A 24,496-nucleotide genomic window follows, 5' to 3' on the forward strand; every position below is an offset into this window, starting at 1 on the left:
TGTTCTCTCTCACACATGTGGTAAAGAAATCTTGTTGTGTGTACTGAGGCATCACCAATAGACACATATGCTGCTGGCTCTGGGTGCTCTGCTAATCAGCTGGGTGGCATCTTAATCTCTCCTGGCTGGCCCAAGTGCACAGCTTCAGGCCTGCTGATGGGTGGGCAGGGGCAGTAAAGGGGGCAATTGCCCTCAGGCCCAGCATTTTGAAGGGGTTCTGAGCTCCAGATGCTGCTCCTTTTGGCAGCAGCAGTGACTGGAGCTCCAGGCCCCTTTTACTCGCTGCAGCAGCGCTGCCACATAGAGCTGATAGGGGAGGGGCAGTGCTATGGTCCGGGTGCCCCTGAGAGTCAATTGCCCTACACCCCACCCCCTTCTGCCCTAAGCTCTGCCCCTTCTGGGGCACAGAGCCGGGCATCCCTCCCACCTGTGCAGCCACAAGTGTGCTAATTTTCTAGCAAGTGGGGCACATGTACGTAGGTAGGTGTGTGAATGGAAGAAAGAGGGAGATACATTAAGGACAGAGAAGTATGGTACAGAGGGAAGTGGGATTAGGGAGTGATATACACACACACGGGAGGGGGGCAAGATTCATTGTCATCATATTGCAATTGTATGTTGGGGAATGTGTGTAAAATATGCATTGCTGTCTGTATTCATCCACGTATATAGAGACCAAAATAATTTGGGGATAAGGGACTGGTGACAGAAGTGGGGTTTAGCCAGCAGACGCACGTCCACATGGCATGTTTCCTGCTGGCAACAGCTTCTGTCGACAACAAGATCTTGTGCTGCTATGCAAATTAGCTGTGTGAGTATGCAAATGAGAAGCGTGGTAAACCCAGTGGTAGACCCTTACCTGGAAGCTTCTGGAGCCTTCTAGAAGGACAGTATACTGGGTTCTATTTGAAGGCTAGGGTGTGGGCGGGCACAGCCTGCCCACGACTAGAAGGCCCCTCTTAAAGGGAGAGGGAACCCATTAAAAAAAACCCCTGGCCCCAACAAAGTACGGGGGACAACTAAAGAGAAAACAGGGACGGGAGTGGAGGTCAAAGGTTTAAAACGAGGGAACCAGAAGGGGACACCGAGCAGAGGACCCCGGACAGCGCCCACTGCCCCTCAAAGGTGTCGAGAGAGCCAGTGGATGCCGCCCAAAGGAACTCTGCCCGGATTCGTGAGCGGAGCGGAAATAGGCCCTACAGTCACAGGCTTCCCCCCCTGCCAGCCTCCTCTCCTGAGTGTTATAAATGGCTACCTTGGCCATAGCGAGGAGGAGGCTGACAAAGAGGTCCCGCGACTTAGTGGGGCCATGGATGGGGTGTGCAAGGATAAAAAGGTGTGGGGAAAAGTACAGCCAGAACCTCAGCAGGAGGTTCTGGAGGATCCGGAAGAGGGGCTGCAACCTGGCACAATCAATGTAAATGTGCGCCAGGGTCTCCCTCGTTCCACAGAAAAAGCAAGTGTCCAGGAGTGGGGTGAACCGTGCCAAGTACACACCCGTGGTCACCGCCCCATGAAGGACTCTCCAGCTTATGTCCCTGGCAGGCCGTGGGACCAGGGTAGAATAAAGGCTGGCCCACCGGGGCTCCCCACCCTCCGAAGATGGTAGAAGGTCCCGCCACTTGTGATCTGGGCGGGACGTGTGAGGTGGGGAAGTGGAGTGTGTGAAGCACGAGCATGTACAGATGACTTCGGGGCACGGTTCGAAAGGGGATCGGCTGCAATGCGTGCAGTTGGCTGGGATGATGTGGGGGGGGGTGGGGCGGGAAAGCTTACAGAGCCGGGGGCCCACAGAGAGATCCAGAGGGCCAGGAGTGGGGGTGGGGTGGGGTGCACCCTCTCGCAGGACCTGGCGTAGGTAGGCATGAGCAGCAGGTGGCAAGGCAGCCTTCACCTCCTCGAGTACGCGCCGGGGAGAACGTAGGGTGGAGAGCCCCATGCGCCGGGGCCTCCATCCAGTGTCCCCGGTTGTAGTCCAGGAGGTCTCTGACCCTGGTGATTCCACTGAGGACCAGCCTCCAGCACACCACGGGGGACTCCGCCACCTGCACACAGAGGTAGGGGTTGTGTAGTAGGGGCTCCACAAGGAGGTCTTCCCCCGCGGTGGCCCCTAAGGGCCTGGAGACTGTGAGCAGCCGCCAGGTGCGGAGGAGGTCCTGGTGGAAGGCCGGCAGCTCTGAGAGGTCTCACGGATGGCCTCTCAAAGGCAAATAAAGGAGCTGCCGGTCTTATCGGAGCCCTCGGAAGCGACGGAGGAAAGTGTGCGCCAGCGTGCTCCACACCGGACTATCTGCACTATTGCTGTTGAGGAGTCCCTGCAGGGCCCAGAGGTGGAAGACATAGACCTGAGTGCGGAGGCAGGTCAGGCCCTGTCCTCCCTCCTCCAGGGGGAGATGGAGAACCCCTGCAGGGACCCAGTGCAGTCCTGGCCAAAAGAACTCCAGAACTACCTTCTGGAGGGTGGCCAGGAAACCCGGGGGTGGGACAAGGGTGTTGAGACGGTGCCAGAGCATGGACAGGACTAGTTGGTTAAGCACCAGTGCCCTCCCCTGTAGGGAGAGGCACTGGAGCAGCCCTGCCCATCTCCGCAACCGCTCAGCCACCCTGCCCTCTAAACCCTGCCAGTTTTCTGGAGGAGAGGGATGCGGGGCAGATACAAAGATGCCCAGATAGGACAGCAGACCCACGCTCCACCGAATGACCTGAAGCGTGGGTGGGAGGCGGCCTGCCTGCCACCCAGCCCCGACCACCAGGCCAGAGCTCTTGACCCAGTTGACCCGGGTGGAGGAGGCTGCCGAGTAAATAGCTTGGCAGGCCTCAAACCGCGCCAGGTCTTCCAGGTCCTGGACCACGAGGAGTAAGTCGTTGGCATACGCTGACAGAACCAGCTGCAGCTCCGGCTCATGGAGCACCAACCCCATCAACCTTTGTCGAAGGAAGCAGAGGAAGGGCTCAATGGCCAGACCGTAGAGCTGGCCTGACAGCGGGCAGCCTTGACGCACCCCTCGCCCGAAGCTGATCGCAGCGGTCAGGGTCCAGTTGAGCTTGACCAAACACTCTGAGGCAGCGTACAGCACCTGGAGAAACCCGATGAAACGGGGTCCAAAGCCGAAGGCCTGCAGAGTGTCCAGGAGATACCCGTAGTCCACCTTGTCGAACGCCTTCTCCTGATCCAGGGACAGGAGGCCGAACGACAGACCATCCCTACACCCGAGCTCCAAGAGATCCCGGACCAGATAGATATTGTCAAAGATGGTGCGGCCCGGAACGGTGTAGGTCTGGTCAGGGTGGACCACGTCCTGCAGCACAGACCCCAAGCGATGGGAGATGGCTTTAACGATAATCTTGTAGTCCGTGCTGAGGAGTGAGATGGGACGCCAGTTCCGAAGGTCGTGAGGGTCCCCCTTTTTGGGCAGCAGGGTGAGGATGGCCGTGCTGCATGACGGGGGAGGACCCCGCTTTGCAAGGACTCGGCCGAGAAGCTGAGCAGGTCTGGGCCGAGGACGTCCCAAAACATGCAGTAGAACTCCATGGTCAGCCCGTCCATGCCCGGGGATTTGTTGGTGGGCATGAGATGGAGGGCTTCCGAGAGCTCAGCTAGAGTGAGAGGAAGCTCTAGCCAGTCCCGGTCGCCTGTGCTGACCGAAGGGAGTTGGTCCCAAAGCACTCTGCAGGCATCGGCGTCGGTCAGATCCGGGGAGAAAAGGGTGGCGTAGGAGGCATGAGCCCCCTCACTCATCTCCACCGGATCTGTAAGAGGGGTGCTGTCCTCCGCAAGGAGGCAGAGGATATGTTTCTTGGCACCCCTCTTTTTCTCCAGGGCATAGAAGAAGCGGGAGCCGCGGTCCATCTCCTGGAGGAGCTGGATCCATGACCTCACAAAGGCCCCCTGTGCCTGAAGGGCGTCGAGGACCCCGAGCTTGTCCCGCTTCTCCCGGTATGTGCTGCAGAGGGATGGATCTCTGGAGCTGGAGAGGCGCCTGGCCGCCAGCCCAAGAACCTCCCGCTCCAGCTGTCCTATCAACGCATCCCGCCACTGGCTGGCCCCCCGGGCATAGTCACGGCAGAAGAGCCGCGTGCGCACCTTTCCCAGATCCCACCACCACTGTGCCGAGGGAAAGGTGTGCCGTTGCCCACTCCAGGTCAGCCAGAACTCCTGGAAGGATGCCACGAAGCCCACATCCCCCAGCAGGCTGTTGTTGAAGTGCCAGTAGGCCGACCCCCGCTTCCCCGAGAGAGGGAAGCCTTCACGGCCACCAGGTGGTGGTCTGAGAAAGGGGCCGGCCATACGCTGGAGGAGTGGGCCCGAGAGAGATGTTGCCGGGAGATGTAGATGCGGCCCAACCGGGAGTGCATGGATTTGTGGCCCACCACCCGGACATAGGTGAAGACGGTGTCCTTGTCCAGGTGGTGGCTGTGCCAGACGTCCACCAGGGAGCACTGATTGATGAGCTCCCTGAGGACGTTCGCAGCGGCCTGGCACTGCTCCGTCCCCATATGGTCCCACTTCTTGAGGGTGCAGTTAAAATCCCCGCCGAGGACCAGGCACTCGCGAGGATCGATGGAGTCGAGGAAGGCCGCCGCCTGCCGGAAGAAGGATGTTCTCTCTGGGCCGGATGTTGGGGCGTAAACATTGATGAGGTGGAGGGGCAGCCCCTCCATCTGTACCCAGAGATACAGCAGGCGGCCTAGCACTACCTCAATGCTCCCCAGCACCTCAGGCTGCAGGTCTGGGGAGAACAGGGTCGCTACCCCAGCCCGATGGGCCGAGAGGTGACTAAGATGGACTCCGCCTCCCCACTCCAGCCGCCAGCTGGCTTTGGCAGTCGGAGTAGTGTGGGTCTCCTATAAGAAGGTGACCAAGTACCCACCCCCCGAAGGAAGGAGAGCACCTGGCACCTGCGGAGACCCGATCCACAGCCCCTGGTGTTCAAGGTGGCAAAGATGATCGGCGGCATCTAGAGGGCTGGGGAGGATCCTCACCAGAGGGAACGCCAGCGGTCCCCGTGGGGCTGTGCAGCAAGCCATGGCGGACACCATAGGTGATTAGAGCATCACGGAAGCTGCGGGTTCGTTGGTAGGCCGCAGCATCCCTCCTCCTGGTCCCTTTGCCCTCTTTTAGAAGGACCCCCATGGACTCAAGGATGAAGTGAAAGTCACCCCAGCGCTGGAGGGCGAGATCTACTTTGTTCTTGGAGCTGCGAATGTCCTCCAAGAACTTGCGCATCTCATCCACCAGCACGTGGGGTGCCAAGGCCTCGGGATCCCAAGTGCCCCCTGGCCTCGTATCTTTTTGGGCCTGACGGCTGGCAAGAAGGTCGGGATGGGGGCTGGGGCTTGGTTTTGGGAGGAGTAGGGGTGGCGGAGGGACAGCAGTCCCGAAAGTGCTGGGAGAGGTCAAAGCAAAGGGGGCCTCCCAAGGGATTGCAGCCTCAGGAGTGGTTATGAACAGACAGGGTCCGGGGGGGGGGCAGGAAGGAAAGGGATGGGGGCAGGAGGGGTAAAGGTTTCAGGGAAGGGGAAGGCATCATGAGGAAAAGGGGGAGGAGGAGGAGGAGGAGGAGGAGGAGGAGGGAGGGAGGGAGGGAGGGAGGGTGAGGGAGGCAGTGGGGGGAGAGGGGGGAGGGGGAGGGTCTGGAGGGGGTAAGGGCACAGGTTCTGGGGCAAGGCACTGATTGGAAGGGGGGCTGGGGCTGGGGCTAGGGGCAGGGGCGGGGGCTAAGGTGGGAGTGTGGGCAGGAGTGCAAACGAGGGGTTTCGGGAGGGGGAGCTTTTCCGGATGGCAAGAAGGGAGAGGGTGTAAGGGACAAGGTGCCAGTGCATTCGGCAGCAGGTACCAATGAGGTGGGAGGGTCGGCATTGGGGTTTTCGACTCCAGGATGGAAGGGAGAGCAAGGGGGGAACACAGATCCTCCTGGAGCATCCAGGGGCTGGGGAATTGCAGTTGGGAAAGTGTCCCCAGCCGGGGGGCGGTTGCACCCCGCGATGTCCCTGAACAAGGAGGGGTAGTGGTTGGGGGATTGCTGGCAGGTGGGGAGAGTGAGGGGGATGGCTGAGTGTAGGCAGTCAGCCTGCAGGCTTCTAGTAGCAGGTCCTCTATGGCCAGAACAGCCGGGGTTAGTCCTAGGGCCTCGACCTCCTGCGAGAGGAGGGCGAGGCCGGGGCTCACCTCCTCTGGGTGCTCCGTGACGGCGGTCTGGGCAGCGGCCAGAGGGGTGTCGGAGGAGGGCACGGGCTCAGGACAGGCCTCCTCTGCCCCTTTGGGCTTGGGCCCCAGGACAGAAGGGGTGATATTCTCCATTGCCACCACGGCAGCCTCAGTCACCCCTGGCAGATGGTCAGTAGCTGGGGGTTCAGCAGGTGGATCAGGGCTGGCAGCTCTCTTTAACGCCTTGCATGGCACATCCACCCCGTCCTCCGACAGGGTGGAGGGCCGGGCACGTGCGTTTCTTTTTTTGGGCTTCCCCCTTACTAGTAGCCAGTCCTCCAATGAGGCGGGCTCGGTGGTAGAAGAGGAAGGACCAGGGGACGGAGGTAACGAGGAGGGAGGGAAGGAGGAGGAGGACGGGACAGCGAGGGAAAGGGATGGCCCGCCCTGGGGTGGGCCCTGCCCGGGTCCTGCCGCCGGTCCTGACTCCCTCTGCTCCACAGACCCGGCTTGAATGCCCGCTTGGGTGCCGGCGCCTGTTTCTTCTTGCCACTCGCCATGTGCCTGGGCATCCTCCGATGCCCGAGCGGCAATGGTTCCGTCCGGGGCAGGAGGAGGAGGGGCGGTCCCAGGGCCTGCTGAGGTCGGGGCGTTGCTGGTCATGTGGCTGGCGCCCCCTGGGTCGGAGGAGGTCCCGGGCTCCCCTCTTTCGTGCCGGGCCAGGGGGCAATCCCTCCAGACATGCCCCGCCGCTGGATACACGAAGCACCGGGCCTCCCCCAAGGTGTAATAGACCCGGTACTGGGCCCCTTGATGAGGCACCAGTATAGTCCCCTCCTGGGCCACCCCACCCTTTGCTGCTACCGGCAGCAGTTGGATTCGCGCCTGCCGGCAGAAGGAGAGCACATGCCATAGGGCGGGGTCTTTGCAGCCTAGAGGGAAGGGACTCAGGGCTGGCCCAGGGAGCTGAGGAAAGGCAGAAGGGCAGAATTGGGGAGGAAGGGAGGGACAAAGGAGAAAACCACCCATATGCCTAGGTCCTCGAGCAGCTCCAGGGGCACGTGGATGCCCCTGACTGCCAAGCCCCTCTCCATCGCCTCCTGCGCGGCGGCCTCCCACGCCAGGAAGAAGATGATCTTCCCGAACATTCGTGAGGCTGCCACCACGGCCGCGGGCCCCACTACCCGTGCCAACGCCCGCACGTAGGTCTCCATGTGGGGTGAGGCCGACACCACGAGGCAGCGGACTCTGTGCCTCCTGGTGAGGGCGCGGAAGGGGCTGCGACCGTCGGGGATGGTATTCCAAGCGGAGGCGGAAGGAGCAGGATGCATGGCGGCCGGCGCCGCCTGGGCATGTCACCCGGGGGCCAGGGGATCAGAGCTCCCAGGAACGGTGGAGGGAACAGGGGTGAGGGAAGGAGGGGAAGCTGCAGCAGGTGTTTCGGCAGCTGGGATGGAGGGCCCGGCCGCGGGAGGTTTGGCCTTCCAGGCAGGGCTCTTGCCCTTTTTGGTCCCCTGGCCCTTCCTGCTCTTTCGGGGGAGTGGATTCGGGGCAGGGTTGCTGGAGGAGGGCGCCGCGGCAGAGGCAGCAGGAGCCCCAGAGCCCACGCCCGCGCCCTCAACCAACGCAATGGCAAGATCCCTGCAGCCCTGGACGAGTGGGCCACCATGTCAAGGGTGGAAGGGGTAGTAGTGGAGAGAAGAGGGAGGGGGGCATCACCAGATGTCCCCCCGGCGGTTGTGGAGGTCATGATGAGGGGCGCAGAGCAAGGAATTTTATAGAGGTAGGGCACTTTAAGAAGGAGTCGGGGAGGGGAGGAGGAAGGGAGAAGGGAGGGAGGAAGTGGCTACCCCTCCCCCACTGGCCAGGCTGAGGACCTGGTCAGATGGGGGTGGGGCAGGAAGAGAGAGGGAGGAAAGGGAGGTGCAAGAAGGCCACAACTCCCAGCACAAGATGGTAAATGGCTTCTACTACTGCACTGGGATGTGGGGGGGGGGGTCCAATATATGTATGTGTGGGGAGGCGACTGTGAGAGAAGGGGAGGGACTCAGGCACCTAACAAACACAAAAAAGGGGGGGGGGCGTGGGCACAAAGGGAGGGGTAAGAAGGAGGGTGGCAGAGCCAACCAGGAAGGGGAGGGGGTGTTAGGGGAAAGGTGTGCCCACGGGCGCCTGAAGGAAGGCCACAGCAGCTGCTGCTGCAGAGTTGGAGAGGGCACCGGTGGCAGCTGGGTGTGGGGGGTGGGTTAAAGGAGGCAGTGGCTGCAGGGGTGGGGCAGGGACCACACCCTAACACCCCACCCCCATCTATGCAGCCACCCCACTGGAGCCCCGGTGGGGAGGGGCCCCACCCAAACTCACCACCCCAAGCCACTCCACAGCAAGCTGTGGAGGGAAGCGCAGCTACCACCCAAGAAAGCCCCTTACCTCCTCCGGAGCAGTGAGGATGCAGCAGCCAGTGGATGGAAAGGTGGGCCAGCAGAGTCCCCCCCAGAAGATGAAGGGGGGGACCCCCCTCTCTGCCGACAGGCAGGGCAGCAGGAGTCCCCCCTCACACCACCCACGCAGCAGGTCCAGAAGAAACTAGCTGGGAGGGGTGGGGTGGGGGGGAGAAGAAAGCAGCCTGCCTAAGGCAGGGAAGAGAAGCTGGCCCAGAAGGGGGCCGAAAGACAGCCCCAGGGGGGCCTGAAGCAGCCAAAGGCTGCCCACCCCCCAGCACCTCACCTCCCAACCGCGGGGCTCCCCAAATGGGATCCCCGTGGAAGCCCTGCAGCCTAGAGGACAGAGTGTTTCTGTTCCCTGTCTAGGCCCAGACCTTCATTGGTCAGATAGGCCCTGTGCTCCCTATAAAAGTCTCCCCATCTGGTAGCAGGGGGAAGGTTTTGGCAGGAGCAGGAGCAGGAGCAGGAGCAGAGCGAAAAGGTACCACGGGGAAGTGGTGGGCGAAGTGGCCCAGGGTGAGGCTACTACTTTAGGGCAGGGGTAAAGGTCCTGCCAGTTGCCTCTTGTTCTTATAGGGACCCTGGCCTGGAGTCCAGGGTAGAGGGTGGGTCTGGACTCCCCCTACCCTTCCCCTGAGGGATCACTTTACTGGAGCAGGCGCGGGCCTGCAAGGGGACTGGTATTATTCTCCCTGTACTGGTCCTGCCTATGATGAGGATGGCTCGCTCAGCGGAGACCCCTGCCTTTGGAAGGGGCTGGGCAAAACGGGGGCCTCCATGAGTCTCTGAGGCAGCACAGATCTGCCAGGAAGTGCAGGGACCCACAAAGGCTGATAAGGGACTTTGTCACAGAAGCCATTTGCAATTTCCAGAAGCCTGCTTAGCATAGCTGTGCCGGCAGCAGGGCTGAAGAATGGGGCGTGAAGACATGGCCATGCAGTCCCTACAAACAGTGCAGTGCTGTTTCTCACGTTTTCTGGCTTCTGGCAGCACTACCTTATCTGAGGTCCTGCAGCTGTCTCAGCCAGCCACACACCATAGACACTCCTCCAGCTCTAGCAAGGAACTGAATTCATTCTGCCCCTGCAGCTGTTGTTCTTATATTACCCTGAGGTGTCCTGATTTGCCAAGTCCAACACAGCTGATCTTGACAGTTTGGAGGGCCACTTTGCTCCCCTTTTCTAGGGCAGGGACATAAAACTAGCAGCAGAAGGCATCAGGGCCTAGGCCATTCCACAGTTCGCATTCTTATGGGCTGCCTCCCCCAAGGCACCATTCCGCTGGCAAGTGAGTCTCCTTTTCCTCCACAATGTGGTTAGCCCCCACTCACACATCACATGCCTGCTGGGCTGTGTGGACCATGCTTCCAGACAGTGCCACGTTCTGTCCTGCGTGGGGCTTCAGTGCTTGAGAGGGCTTACTCTTGTGGTTCCCTCCCAGGGCTAGTAAGAGGATTTAGCAGGAAGGGCTAAGAAAAGTGGTGTGTTCCCTGCATCTCAGCTGACTTTTCCCACCCTTTGTGGACCCATATATCCTCCTGGTTGTTAATTACTCCGTGCTCTTTATGCAGCATCAGAGAGAATCAGCTGTATAATTGATGGAGTGCACTTCTGACATGAAGGCAACAATCATAAAGAGTTTGCAACTCATCTTAAAAGCTTTAACCTCTGGAATTTACAGTGGCCACCCACAACCATTTTATGGGGCTGCCCTCCGCCCCAAGAAGCCTTGTGGCTGGGGGCTGACTCACTTCCAGCATACCACATGGTGGCTGGGCAGTGTGAATCATGCCTGCAGACAGTGACAAGTCCTACCCTGTGCAGGGTGAAGGCTTCATCTTGTGAGAAACTTGTTTTCTCTGCTTCACATTTTACGGGGGCTGGCCCCATCAAGGCCCTATGTGCCTTGCAGGCTATCCCCCTGTCCTCCACCACAAGGCTAGTCCCCAAGCCACCACACCACACCATGCCTGCAGACAGCACCATGTTCTTTCCTGTGTGGGGCTTACCCTCATTAGCCACGTCTACACGAGCCGGCTACTTCGACGTAGCCGTGCCAACTTCGAAATAGCGCCCGCCATGTCTACACGTGGTGAGCGCTATTTCGAAGTTGAAATCGACGTAAGGTGGCGAGACATCGAAGTCGCTATCCCCAACAGGAGATGGGAATAGCGCCTACTTCGATGTTGAACGTCGAAGTAGGGCACGTGTAGACGATCCATGTCCCGCAACATTGAAATATTGGGGTCCGCCATGGCGGCCATGAGCTGAGGGGTTGAGAGACGCTGTCTCCAGCCCCTGTGGGGCTCTATGGTCACCGTGTGCAGCAGCCCTTAGCCCAGGGCTTCTGGCTGCTGCTGCTGCAGCTGGGGATCCATGTTGCATGCACAGGGTCTGCAACCAGTTGTCGGCTCTGTGGATCTTGTGCTGTTTAGTGCAAGTGTGTCTGGGAGGGACCCTTTAAGGGAGCGGCTAGCTGTTGCCCCGAGAGTGCTAGTCCGCCCTGTGACCCTGTCTGCAGCTGTTCCTGGCGCTCTTATTTTGATGTGGGCCTCTTTGGTGTGTAGACGCTCCCCTGCAGCGCCTACTTCGATGTAGTGCTGCCCAACGTCGACGTTGAATGTCGACGGCACCAGCCCTGGAGGACGTGTAGATGCTATTCATTGAAATAGCTTATTTCGATTTCACTACATCGAAATAAGCTATTTTGATGTAGCATCCCTGTGTAGACGTAGCTATTGGGATGGAAGCAGAATGTGACTGGGAGACATACAGAGCACTCCCCCTTCCCAAATCATGTGGCTCGGGGGAGAGTTTCCTATGATGGAATGGTGTGTGTGGGTTCACTCTCGCCCTTCCCTGTTGCACACAGGCAGTTGCTAGGGTTAGGTCTTCTTTACCAGAAGAGGCAAGGGAGTCCCTTCATTCTTTCCTCACCTTTTCTCTCTTAATGCTTACTTAACAAATTTTCCTTCTCTTCTCGAGCCACTTCTGACAAGGTAGTGGCTCCTTCCAGCAGCCACTTGACACCAATGCCTCCTGGGATTCTTTCCTTCTCTTCTATTTAGTCTCAGGAATTCATAATGAGTCTGGAGCTAATACTTCCAATGGTCTCCTTGCCTCATGTTGGAGACGTCAGTGCAATGGCCTCCGTAGAGTTTTCTTCAGTTCTACGTGGTGACAACTCACAGACTTTTTCTCTCTCTCTCTCTCTCTCTCTTAATCCTTCAAACCTGGCTCCTTCAGCCTGGTACACTACCACTACACTACCACTTTTCCATTGTATCTTCTTTTCTTGCAAATGCTGTGCCATCTTTCCATAGTCACATGGATCCTGTTTGGTGTATTTTCACCAGGGGAAGAGACACTAACCACTAGAAACCAATGTCCTGTGGCTTCGTCTACACTAAGAGAGAAATTCAGACTCATTAATACTGATTTTGTAATTCTGGAATATATAAGTTTGAATTTGACCAGCCTCACTTCCCATATGCTCCTCACAAAGTTGACTCATTGCTGCCACACTCAAGTTGGCTAACATCGACTGCTGCAGTAGTGCATTGTGGGAACCTATCCCACAGTTCCTTTATCCCCGGAATGTTCTGAGCATGATCTTTAACATCATCTTCCCACACTGCATTTTCATCTTCTCTGCCCCCCAGTCCCTGAAAATATGCCAATCCCTGGAAATAAGACAGGGACCCTCAAAGTTAGAAGAAAGAGGATAGACAAGTTTTGGAAAAAAAAGATTTTTGACTTTATTGAAACTAACACAGGAACCCTGTAAAGAGTGAAGAAAGGGAAGATAGGAAAGTTTTTCAAAAAAGAGAGTTACTGATGGGGAGAGTCTTTGGCTTTCCGGTGTACTATAAGGCTTCTGTGCAACCACTGTGTTCTCAGCTAGAATCATGGCATGTGATCCCTGAAAATAAGACAGGAGCCTGGACTGTATTTTAGAGTTAGAAGAAAGAGGATATAAAAGTCTAGGAAAAAATAATTTTTGGTCTCTCCACCCATTATATTGCCCACATAGGTACAACAACTGTGTTCTCAGCTGGCCATCCACTGAGTGTCCCACTCCCATCGTGGCTGAAGTAGCTGAAGTATTTCCCCCCCATGTAACTTAGCCCATGGGGAGACATCCCTCCAGTGGCAGCAAGCCCCTCTATGGGCTTGGGGGGAATTCAGTGGGGGCCAGTGGAAGTGGTCCTCCCGAAGTACGATAGCCGCTGGGGGAGACTTCGCCCTGGAGGCAATAAAACCCCCAATATCCTAGCTGCCGGAGTAGAGTTCCCCCTGGTGGCAGCAAGCCCTGTGTACCTTGGCCACCGGGGGGAGATTTCCCCCCAGCAGCAGCAAGCCACACTAGGGGCATGGAGGGGTTCAAGTGGGGTATCTATTCAAGTGGTCCTCCCTGAAAGTCTTAGCCGGGGGTGTGGGGAGACTTTCTCACAGCACCAGCAAGCTCATCTGTGTCTTAGCTGCCAGGGTAGACTTCCACCTGGCAGCAGCAAGCCACACTAGGGGCGTGGGGGAGCCATGTGGGAGACCAGTTGAGGTGGTCCTCCACGAGTATCTTAACCAACAGGGGAGACTTCCCCATGGCAGCTGCAAAACTCCCAGTATCTTAGCCACGGGGGAAGACTTCCCCACGATGACTGCAAGCCCCCAAATATCTTTCCCACCCCTGGAACCCTAAACAGGTGCAATCTATCACAGGGCTTCCTGGCAGCATGGTCAGCACCAAATGGCAGGCGTGTCCTTTTATTGGGTTGGGGGCTCTCCCCGTGATATGGGAAGGACCCAGACTGTGCGGCTCCTGTGGGGGAGGGAAGGGGGTTTGCACACAAATGTAAACCACTGAGAAGAAGTTTCTTGGCATGTTATGCAAGCACAACCCCCAGGGAGGGGCAGCAGCTGGTGCCAGGCAGCAATTTAAAAAATAACAAGTGTGGAGACAGAGCCACAAACCCGCTGCAGGGGCTATTTGAACGGGTAGATGTGCTTACAGTGCTAATAGCAAAGAAAGAAAGACATTTCTCAGGCTTTCGTACAATCATGAGCCCACAGCCAAAGGCTTGTTGCTCCTGTTTGGAAATTCATGGCCTTCCTGTTACCGGAGAGCAGTGGCCAGAGAGGAGCACTGTGGGGCATTGTGGCTTACCTACGGGACACCTCTGGAGACTAATAAATTTGATTTTAAGATGTGGCACTTCCACACTGGTCTTCAATCGAACTTCTGAATTTGAGCTTGATGCTATACTCCTCAGGTAACTGCGATTTTGTAATCTCAAGATTAGTGCACACTAAATCGAGCTAATGGTATTTTACAGTGGAGACAGTCGTGGTAATATCAAGCTAACTGCCTTAAATTTGGATTTATTTCACAGTGTAGATGCAGCCAGTGTCTTTCCTTCTCTTCTTCTTGTGGGTAATGCTAACCACTAGAGACCAATGCCCACTAGGATTCCATACTTTTCCTTCTTTCCTTAAGAATAATATGAAGTCTTTCACTGGTTACATAGACTCACTTTGTTCCATTTAGGTATCATGGGCTTCAGTTTGGTGAGTTTTCACTGAGGGAAGAGACTTCTGAAAAATGGCCGTTCTTCACTTGTGTGTGGCGATGGCTCACAAATTCCCTTTCTTTAATTCAAACATGGCTCCTTCAGTCTCTTTCTCCTCACTTGTACTTAATGTCAGTTTGAAGTCTCTTGAAAGAACTCTTTCATAAAAGCTGCCTCTTTTGGCAAAGATGATTTTCTGTTTAAAAAAAAGAAAAACAGCTTCTTTCTTCAATGCAGATGACTCAAACAATTTCTCTCATCGGGGAAAGAGACTTCTGAAAGGTGGCCATTTTTTTTACCCCCATAGCAGAGGAGAATGAGAGAAATATAGTCTGGGAAGATGACATCGCACGCTTGCAACCAGTTGGGGGGCATTTTTTTCCATAACTCACCAACAAAAAAACCCAGATTGCAACTGTAGAGGAAGTGCGCGTAATGCACTGCTGCAACAGTGGGGACACACTAAGTCGACTTTGTGAACAGGTGTGGATGCTCAACTTGGACTTTATAAAATCTAGTGTTACAAAGTTGACTTTAATAAATTCAACTTTATTTTATAACGTAGACTTAGCTTGAGCACTTCACTATGTGCTTAACTTTAATCACAAGACAAGGTCCTGCATGCTTAACTGAGAATACTTGGGTAGTCCCATTGAAGTCACTGGACTATTCACCTCCTGAAAGTTAGGTGCTATTGTGGATTGGGTCAGAGGACTTAAGAGCTGGTAGGATCATGCACCAAATGACAAAAAGTAGGATCTACTCAGGATATTGAAGCTGGGGGAGAGAGATAGGGGGGGAATTTGTTAAAGGTTAATCTTGCTTCAGGAATGGCATTGATCTTCCAGCTAGTTCTTAATTTTTTAACTGATGATTTGTCTGTGTCCATAATTTCCCTGTTTAACATAGTTACAAACAAAAGCCATAATCCTTCAAATTACTCAGAGCTGTCCACCTGCACAGAACCACCTGGTGTGAATCTGGAGGGGGGCTGAGCTCCCTCAAGTCGTGTTGTTTAGAAGTTGCAAGTGCACAGCATCCTGTAGTTGATGCTGGAAAGATTGAGCCAGAGTATTGTGTTTAAAGTTGCTCTGAATTTTTTTTTAATGTTAAGTTCACAGTCTACTTGATTTACCCATCCACACTCAAAAAATAATTTTTCTGACTGTTTAAAGAGTAAGTTTAAACTTGATTTGTATTATTTATTGATTTATGTGTTAAAATAAAGAACATATGTAAAGTAGAGCTATGGACATACAGTAAACTCTATCTTAACTGGAATTCTATAATCGGAAACACTCAGATAACTGGCATTTTAACCGTAAGTGAATTATGCTTTCCAAAAGTACAATATAGTGAAAGTAAATACAAATAAATGCAGCAAATACAGTATAATTACAGTGTACAATACTACTGTTGTTGGTAAATACAGTACTCTGCCTATATTTTGTTTGTTTTTTTTATATCTAATCTGGTTTTTCTTTAGTCGTATACTCTCTATTATCCAGAAGATTTGAATATCAGGCAACCTCCGGGTCCAAGGGATGCCAGATATGAAAGAGTTTACTGTATTTTAATACACCATAACTACTTTGTATTAATCTTGTTTTTATTCATAAATGAATTGTCAGTTGCTTTAGTTGTGATCATCACACTGCAAGGATGCAAAGAAAAGTGATTAAAATGGTTAAATAGTTAAAGCTCTTTTTAAAAAACTTATCTTTTTCTCACTGTATAAAATTTGCTTTGGGTTAAGGCCATGGAAAGTGTTACTGTGGAAACTGTTACTGTGAGGCTGGTTGGCATGGAGATAAATGTGAATTCCTGTGTGACATCACCCCATGGGAGATCAAGAAAAGATGCACATCTCCAGATGGCAAAATCTGCAGCAATAGAGGTGTGTCATAATTTTCAGTAATAGTTTTTGGTTTTGCTCACCTTCTTTCACTCCTAGACTTGCATTTTTAAAATTTGGCATCTCTGTGTATGTGTGTATATCAAGGTGCGTGTGTGTGAGAGAATATATGCATACAATATTTCCCATTATATACGTGTGTGAATATGTATGTATAAAATGTATATTTACCAGATGAAATTGATCCAAGACAGGGAAGTCTTTTCCTTCTGCTGCTCCTGAAATGAGGCTGCATTGTGGCACAAGTTCAAAAGCCATTTTGCCATTGGCTTTTTTATAATTCATTTGGTCACGTTTTTTTAAAAGGATCCATTCAGTGTTTTGGCCTTTTGGGAAGGGTCAGGAGAGGGGGGATTTCCTATTCAGTTATGGCAGATAACTCATCAATTGTTTCCACAGCACCTGAATATGAGCTGTGAAGGAACAGTTTCATCTCAGAACCTGTAACAGCAACCAAAGAGGGCGTGCTTATGGCCTTAGAGAGATTTTTTTTAGAACTGTGTGTAGTTGTCTGCACACAGTCCAATCTCTTGAATTTCATCCATAATTTCCATTTAATTTTGCCAATTTGGGATGAAATAATGAATTAAAGAACCCAAGATTTGTATTCACCAGCTGCCATACCTGGCTTCACTGAACAAATAGTTCAAAGTGAGAATGTTGTTCCTTTGGCTACTGTCCAGAACTATTACTGAGGAGCAAAAAGGCAAGTCATTTAGGTACCTTTCTTAAATATATCTCTACTGACAAAACCTACTATAGTCTGAATACCTAATTATCCTGAGAACATTTAACATTTAGAATACTCTGTCATCTTAATTATGGAAAAACTGAAAGCTTGGCTCCAAAATCAGAAATAATGCAGGCACATTTAATTTTTGGAATTAAAAAAACCCTTGTGTAATCAGGAAACAATAAATAAGGAAACATTCTGTGTCAAATTAGATGTTTTATTTGCATTTTTATACTGATACACCAAAGGGAATTTTAAGATGTCTCACATAGCAAGCATTATTTTTTAGCCATATACTGGAGTAGTTCCAATGTGTGTAACCTGCACCTTTTACAGCTGTTAACTTCCAGAGGATGTACAAGGGAGCTACCTGTCCAGTGCTATTTCCAGAAGTCTTTAACTTTTCATGCATTTATGATTTCATGCACTTAAAACTTCAGGACCTTTAAAATGCTATTTCTGATAACTTCATTAATTGGCTTTTTAATCAGTGTCCCTAGTTTACATATTTTGATATATCCTGACTCTATAGGGCAGCTGATCAAAAGTCACTCTAAAAAGCTACTGTTCAGAGATTAACAAAGCAAAACAGCAGAAATGTAACACTTTAAAGACTAACAAAATGATTTATTTTGTGATGAGTTTTTGTGGGACAGACCCATTTCATCAGCTCAATCTCATTTCTAATACAGACTGACATTTAAAAGTACAGAGGTCCAAAAAAATTGCAATAAACACTGACAAATAGGACTGAAGGAGGGAGATAGAGAGGGGGGGGATGTTAAAGCGTCCTGCCTGAGACAATTATGCTCATCAAAGTAAGGGAAGCAGTCCTTTTAATGAGTGAGGTAATTGCTGTCTCTGTTCATACCATGTGTTAATGTGTTGATTTTTTTGAATATAAATTCCAATTCACAACTTTCTGGCTGTAGTCTGTTTTTAAATTCTTTACACTCCAGGACACACATTCTCAGGTCTTCAACAGAATGGCCCACTCCATTGAAGTGTTCACTGACCTTCTTGTGTGTTTTGATTTCTTGATGTGTGCTTTGTGTCCATTTATTCTTTGGTGAAGGTTTTGCCCAATCTGTCCAATGTACATAGTGTCAGGGCCTTGTTGGCACGTAGTAGCATATATAATGCTGCTAGAAGTGCACGAGAATGTGCCTTTGATCTTGTAACTAATATGGTTAGGTCCAGTATTGGTATCCCCGGGATAAATATGTGGACAAAGTTGGCAGTGGGGTGTGTTGCAAGGAAAAGTTCCAGGATGTATACCTGTGATTGCTGGTGAGACTCTTTCTTAGGTTAGGAGGGTGTCTACAGGAAAGGACAGGCCTGTCATGTAGGGTCTTCTGGAGTGTAGAGTTGTGATCCAGAATAAGTTGTAGATTTTTAACGATGTGTTGCAGGGGTTTGAGTTGGGGGCTACAGGTGATGACAAGTGGTGTTCTGTTATTGATCTTCTGGGGCTTATCTTGAAGTAGCTGGTTTCTGGGTATTCATGCAGTTCCAGCAACATTATATACGCCATTATATGCCAACAATGCCCTGCCACTGTATGCGTTGGACAGATTGGGCAAAACCTTCACCAAAGAATAAATGGGCACAGAACAGACATCAAGAAACTCAATACACATAAGCTGATCAGTGAACACTTCAGTGGAGTGGGCCATTCTGTTAAAGACCTGAAAATTTGTGTCCTAGAACGCACAGAATTTAAAAACAGATTACAGTGAGAAAGTTGTGAATTGGAATTCATATTCAAATTCAGCACATTAACATGTGGTGTGAACAGAGACATCAATTACCTCACGGATTACAATGACTGCTTCCCTTTCTTTGATGCTAGTAATTAAGTCAGCCAGGAAGCTTAACATTCCCCGCCCTCACTTATCTCCCTCCTTCAGTGCTATTTGATTTGTCAATTTTTATTGCTGGTTTTTGTTTTTTTTTTTTGGTCCTCTGTATGTATAAACGTCAGTCTGTATTGGAAATGAGATTGATCTGATGAAGTGGGTCTGTCCCATGAGAGCTCATCACCGAATAAATCATTTTGTTAGTCTTTAAAGTGCTACATTTTTGCTCCTTTGTTTTGTGGGAGTACAGACTAACATGGCTACCTCTCTGTTACTGTTCAGAGATTACATCATCTGTACATAATTTTTCCACTGAAATTGTTTAACATTTTCTGCCGTGAATGAACTTAGAATATGCAGAATGTCTATTCATCCAGCCCAGTTCTCTTCAAATACATCATATTGTTGTGGTGAAGGGTGCTGGAGGGCTGCCAGCACTCTTGACTTTGAACTGTGGGCAATCACAGTCCTCCCTGAAATTGATGGATGTGCTGGCTGCCCTTCATTCAGACTAAATGGAAGAAGCAATTAAGCTTCTTTATGGACTAAGATAGCTGTAGACAATGGAAGCCACTGGATACATTTTTAACTAATGAAGGGTGGAAACCGTGTCTCTACACTTGCAAAGCTTTTGTGAAGGCAAAACAAGAAGTTTGATTCCTACACTGTTCCTTATTAATGCACTTTCTTAGGCCCATTTCTGCTCTGCTTTTTTTCCCTAGGCACATGCGTATGTGGTGAATGTACATGTCATGATGTGGACCCAACTGGTGACTGGGGAGATATTCATGGAGACACCTGTGAGTGTGATGAGAGAAACTGCAAGGCAGTATATGACAGATATTCAGATGACTTCTGTTCAGGTAAGGGGTATATGAAAATGTAAAGAGTATGTTTGAATTTAATAATGGGGGAAGGAATGTCTAGTTGGCTCCCTCTTTCTCGCTCCTTCTCCGTGCTTTTTTACTGTAATTTTGGCTTAGCCAACATTGGGTCAAACACTATTTACTAGTGAGTAGATAAAATTTTACAAATAAAAAATCATGCTATTTTGTGAAACATTTACATGACATGACAAATCTTATCTCTATATTTTCCCAACAAAACATACTTTTTGACTAATTTGTCTAAATCTGAACTAAGGAGCCCAACGGTAAGCACCCATTTGTGCTATGTTAAGTATATCATGTTCCATCTAGTGCAAAATGACCAATTTGAAGAATGACTGACTGAAGTTGCTAGCTGTTGATGTATTCTACTACACAGGTAGAAACTTGCAGGCTTATTTCTAAACACAGATTATTTTATATCCAGCAGCCCTGGGACTGGGAGGTATCCGGATATTCAAATATTCTGGATAAAGAGAGGTATACCTAGCAATGCATAACACCAAGGAAAAACAAGATTGGATATTAAGAAACAAACACAAAATGTATGCAGAGTACTTTATTTATCAACAACAATAGCATTGTACAATGTAAACTTATATTGTATTTGCTGTATTTATTTGTATTTACTTTCATTATACCGTACTTATGGCAAACATAACTAAAATTTACTTACGGTTAAAATAGCAGTTATTTGAGAGTTCAGGAGAATAGAATGCCTGATATGAAAGAGTTTACTGTACTGCAAATGGAAAGACGAAGGGGAAAATAAAACAAAAAACTGAAATAATCCATATTTGGTAGAACATAAAAAGTGGTGTGTTAGTGACTTTACCACCAGTACAGGAAATATGTGTTCCTATTAAACACTATTGATTCTTCCTCTGAACCATTCCATGTTGCTGCTCAGAATGTTAGGTCCGAGATGCCATCCAAGAATGCCAGGTATAACAAGTAGGTCTTTGCCATTTGGTAAGAAAAGAAAAATAAAGAGACTGCCTCCCGGAAACTGGTATATATTCGCACAAAGCGAGAGGCACGAGTCAAATTACGGCAAATGAAAGAGGACTGGTGGAAATATCAAGCAGTTAAACTCCAAGATGTGGCTGTTAGACACAATCTTAAAGCATTCCATGCTGGGCTGAAGGCATTGCTGTGCGTTGCTGGCTGTACACCTGTGTGCTCTGCTGATGGCCTCACTTTGATCACAGATGGTGCTAATATCCTTGACCTCCGGGCCAAATGTTTTCAGAAAGCATTGACCCCGACCTCAGCTGTTGACAGCAGTGTTCTTGAAGAGAGTCCTCAGTGGGCTAATGATTTACAGCTGGTCATGCCACTAATGCTTGACGAAGTACAAAAAGCTGTTAACCAGACGAGGTCTGGAAAGGCACCTGTCAGTGAAGCAATTCCATCAGAAATTTATAAAGCTGCTGGTGGCCAGTTGATATATGATCTCACCCATTTAAACGGTGCCATTTGGGAGAAGGAGCTAGTCCTTCTGGACTTCAAAGATGCCTTGATTGTACACATATACAAGGGTGAAGGTGACAGTTGTGACAACCATTAGGGCATCTCTCTGTTCTCTATAACTGGTAAGACCCTGGCCTGCATCCTTTACAACTGGCTTTCGCTCCATGTGTTCAAAATGGCATCATTCCTGAAAGCCAGTGCAAATTTTGTGCTGGTCGAGGCACTGCTGATATGGTAGTTGCAGCCAGACAGATACAAGAGGAATGTAGAGGGTAACATCGGGACCTCTGTGTGATCTTCATTGACTTAACCAAAGAGTTTGACATGGTCAACAGAAATAGGCTCTGGAAAATACATGGGGAAATTGGCTGACCAGAAAAATTAATCCGCATTATTGTATCTTTTCATGATGGTATGCTTGGTCACATCCTAAAAAATGGAAAAATATCATGACCTTTTGAAATAGCAAATGGTACAAAGCAAAGATGTGTTCTTGTTCCTCTCTTGTTCAATATTTACTTTGCAATGATGCTGTTAGTTGCTTTTAAGGACAGCCCATTGGGCATACTTATTCAGTTCTGAACACATGGCAGTATTTTCAATCTTCAGAGACTTCAGGCTCGCACTAAAGTGGTCACTACAACTATTTTTTGATCATCTGCTTGCTGATGACTGTGGCTCATTCAGTGAAGTATGCACAGAAGCTTTTTGACTACTTTGGACGTAGTGAGCCTCAAAGACAGAAGTTATGTCTGAGCCTGTTTGGAAAGAGCCCAACACTCCAGTGGTCCCTGCTGCTGGTAGAGTCCTTAAGGCTGTTGACAAGCTCTTCTACCTCAGATGTGTACTGTCCTCTAGTATAAACGTGGATCATGACTTATCTGCTCAACTTGCCAAAGCCAGCACTGACTTTGGAAAATTGACCCAATGACTCTGGAATGACCATGGTATTAAACTCCATACCAAAGTAGCAATTTATCAGGCTGTTTTCCTGAATTGCTTCCTGCTGTATGGCTTGGGCCGTGTCTACACAAGCCCCAAACTTCGAAATGGCCATGCAAATGGCCATTTCGAAGTTTACTAATGAAGCACTGAAATGCATATTCAGTGCTTCATTAGCATGCGGGTGGCCGCGGCACTTCGAAATTGACGCGCCTTGCCGCCGCGCGTCTTGTCCAGATGGGGCTCCTTTTTGAAAGGACCCTGCCTACTTCGAAGTCCCCTTATTCCCATCAGCTCATGGGAATAAGGGGACTTCGAAGTAGGTGGCGTCCTTTCAAAAAGGAGCCCCGTCTGGACGAGCCGCGCGGCGGCAAGGCGCATCAATTTCAAAGTGCCGCGGCCACTCGCATGCTAATGAAGCGCTGAATATGCATTTCAGTGCTTCATTAGTAAACTTCGAAATGGCCATTTGCGTGGCCATTTTGAAGTTTGGGGCACGTGTAGACATAGCCTTGGAGTCATGGACAATATATTGCCGCCATATTTTGAAACCCAATCAGTTCCATATGTGCTGTCTGAGGAAGATCACCCATGTGAATTTGTGGGACAAAGTTCCTAACATGGAGGTTCTTAAGCTGTGTGGTGTCTTGAGCATGGAAGCAATTCTTATGAACAGATAGTTTCGCTGGATAGGTCATGTTATGAGGATGGATGATATATGGATGCCAATGATCATTTTCTATGGCCAGATTGCTCATGGAAAGTGCTCTATTGGTGGTCAGTATAAATGCTATAAAGACACCTTAAAGGCCAACATGTGGCATATCTCCAAATGATCTGGGAACTCTAGTTCAGGACAGATTGTCCTGGTGGCAAACCACTGTAAAGGCTCTTTTTAATTGCTTTGAAAGTCAGCATATCCAGGCACTACAAGAAAAGTGTAGGGTTCGAAAAGAACATACAACACATGCAGTTGGCGGATTTTTATGTGACACCTGTAAGCAGTTCTGCTGATCAAGGATTGGTTTAGGCACTCTCCAATAGTGTCATAGAAGATGAGATCTGTCGATTGACAGCTCAGTCCAAGACAAGAAGAAGATAAGAGAAGAAAACGTGAAAATAGCAGAGCATTTCTCAGGACCGGTCCTCTAGAAGTTCAGCTGTGTGTGTGCACTCAGCACACTATTTTAATCCTTGTTGAAAAAGAATAACACCTAACAAAAAGTCCTAGCCCACTTTTGGAGTTTCACAATTTTTTTCTCAATTACCAATATCCTCACGGTTTGTTGACTGAAAAACAACTGATGTCCAAGATTTCTAATGACACTGGATGGAAATCTGGGGAAGATGGTACTGCTGCATTTTTGTCCAACCATAATAGGTATGCTGAAATTAACGCTATTCATGAGGAGAACTTTGACTAAAACACTGCATACATTTTGTGTACCAATGGAATCTAAAGAAGCACACACCTTGCAAAAGCAACTGAAGGCAGCTTCAAAGAGACTTGACAGATTACAGTCTGACATTCCAGAGTTCTGTGAAAATTTGACTTGACCTCATTAACCCAAAAAAAAAGAAAAGGAACCACAGAAGAACAAAATAGTTTTTAAAAAGAGCTGCAGAAAAGTTATTGTGCCACCCCTTATTATGACTGTTCCCAATCAAAATATCACAGGAGGAGCCTAGAATGGGAAGAGGAGGCTGAAACTGAGTTGGTGAAATGTAACTCTCAGTTCCTTTCTTCTCTACTAATGACAAATATGAAGATCCAGAATTCTTAAACACAGCTATGTTTAAAAAATAATGTGGAGACTAGAACTGGTCAGGAAAAGAGAAAAAGGAACAGTATTTGTGAAAAAGTTTCATGAAGTTTTTGCATGTTTTTGGTTGAAATTTTAGCTGCATCTAAGTGTTTCACACTTCATTACATAAAAGTGATGGACAGCTATGGAAAAAAATCACATAAAACAGAATAATTGAATTCAGCATATTCTCCATTTTCCAGACCTACCACTATTGGCATCAATTGAGCTTAGCATCAACTGAAATTTAGCATGTTGGGATTGATTTGATTGAAACTTTGTCATATTCCAGTTGTTGAAAAAGTAAATCATTTGGTAAAAGAGTGTCCATATTTAAGAGTAAATACAAAAGAGGGCTATTTCTAACTAGACTATGGGTTTGGCATTTGTGTTCTTATATTTAGGGAGTTTATGTAAACTATTCAAGCCCATAGCTTAGACACAGTGCACTCATGTAAACTGACTTTCAGTAGTGTGACTTACCCCCGTTGGAACTCGGAGACTTTGCATCTGTGTGAATCATTGCCAAAACCCATAATGTGGAAAAGCACTTATAAAATTCAAGCTGTTAATTATGCGCAATATATTTACTGTTTTATGTCTGCAGAAAAACAATGCTTACCAAGTGAATCACAAAGCATATGTGATATGTTTCATTTCCTAAAACTGTTACTATTTTAGGATTTAACAAGGGTTTTTTTTGAGTTTTAGTACAAAATCCACTGAA

The 24,496-nt window shown here is 49.8% G+C and overlaps 1 protein-coding gene across 2 annotated transcripts in view; it reads left to right on the forward strand.

Moving 5' to 3' along the window:
• The window catches only part of ITGBL1 (integrin subunit beta like 1), a 319,100-nt gene that overhangs the window by 169,102 nt on the left and 125,502 nt on the right, over positions 1–24,496 (forward strand). For both annotated transcript variants that reach the window (XM_074983153.1, XM_074983152.1), the window contains exons 5-6: positions 15,912–16,052; positions 19,385–19,525. In XM_074983153.1, the coding sequence (XP_074839254.1) occupies positions 15,912–16,052; positions 19,385–19,525 (282 nt within the window). The remainder of the gene's footprint in view (positions 1–15,911; positions 16,053–19,384; positions 19,526–24,496) is intronic.

This window comes from Carettochelys insculpta, chromosome 1 (assembly GCF_033958435.1).
Source record: "Carettochelys insculpta isolate YL-2023 chromosome 1, ASM3395843v1, whole genome shotgun sequence".
In the NCBI taxonomy this organism is placed as follows: domain Eukaryota; kingdom Metazoa; phylum Chordata; order Testudines; family Carettochelyidae; genus Carettochelys; species Carettochelys insculpta.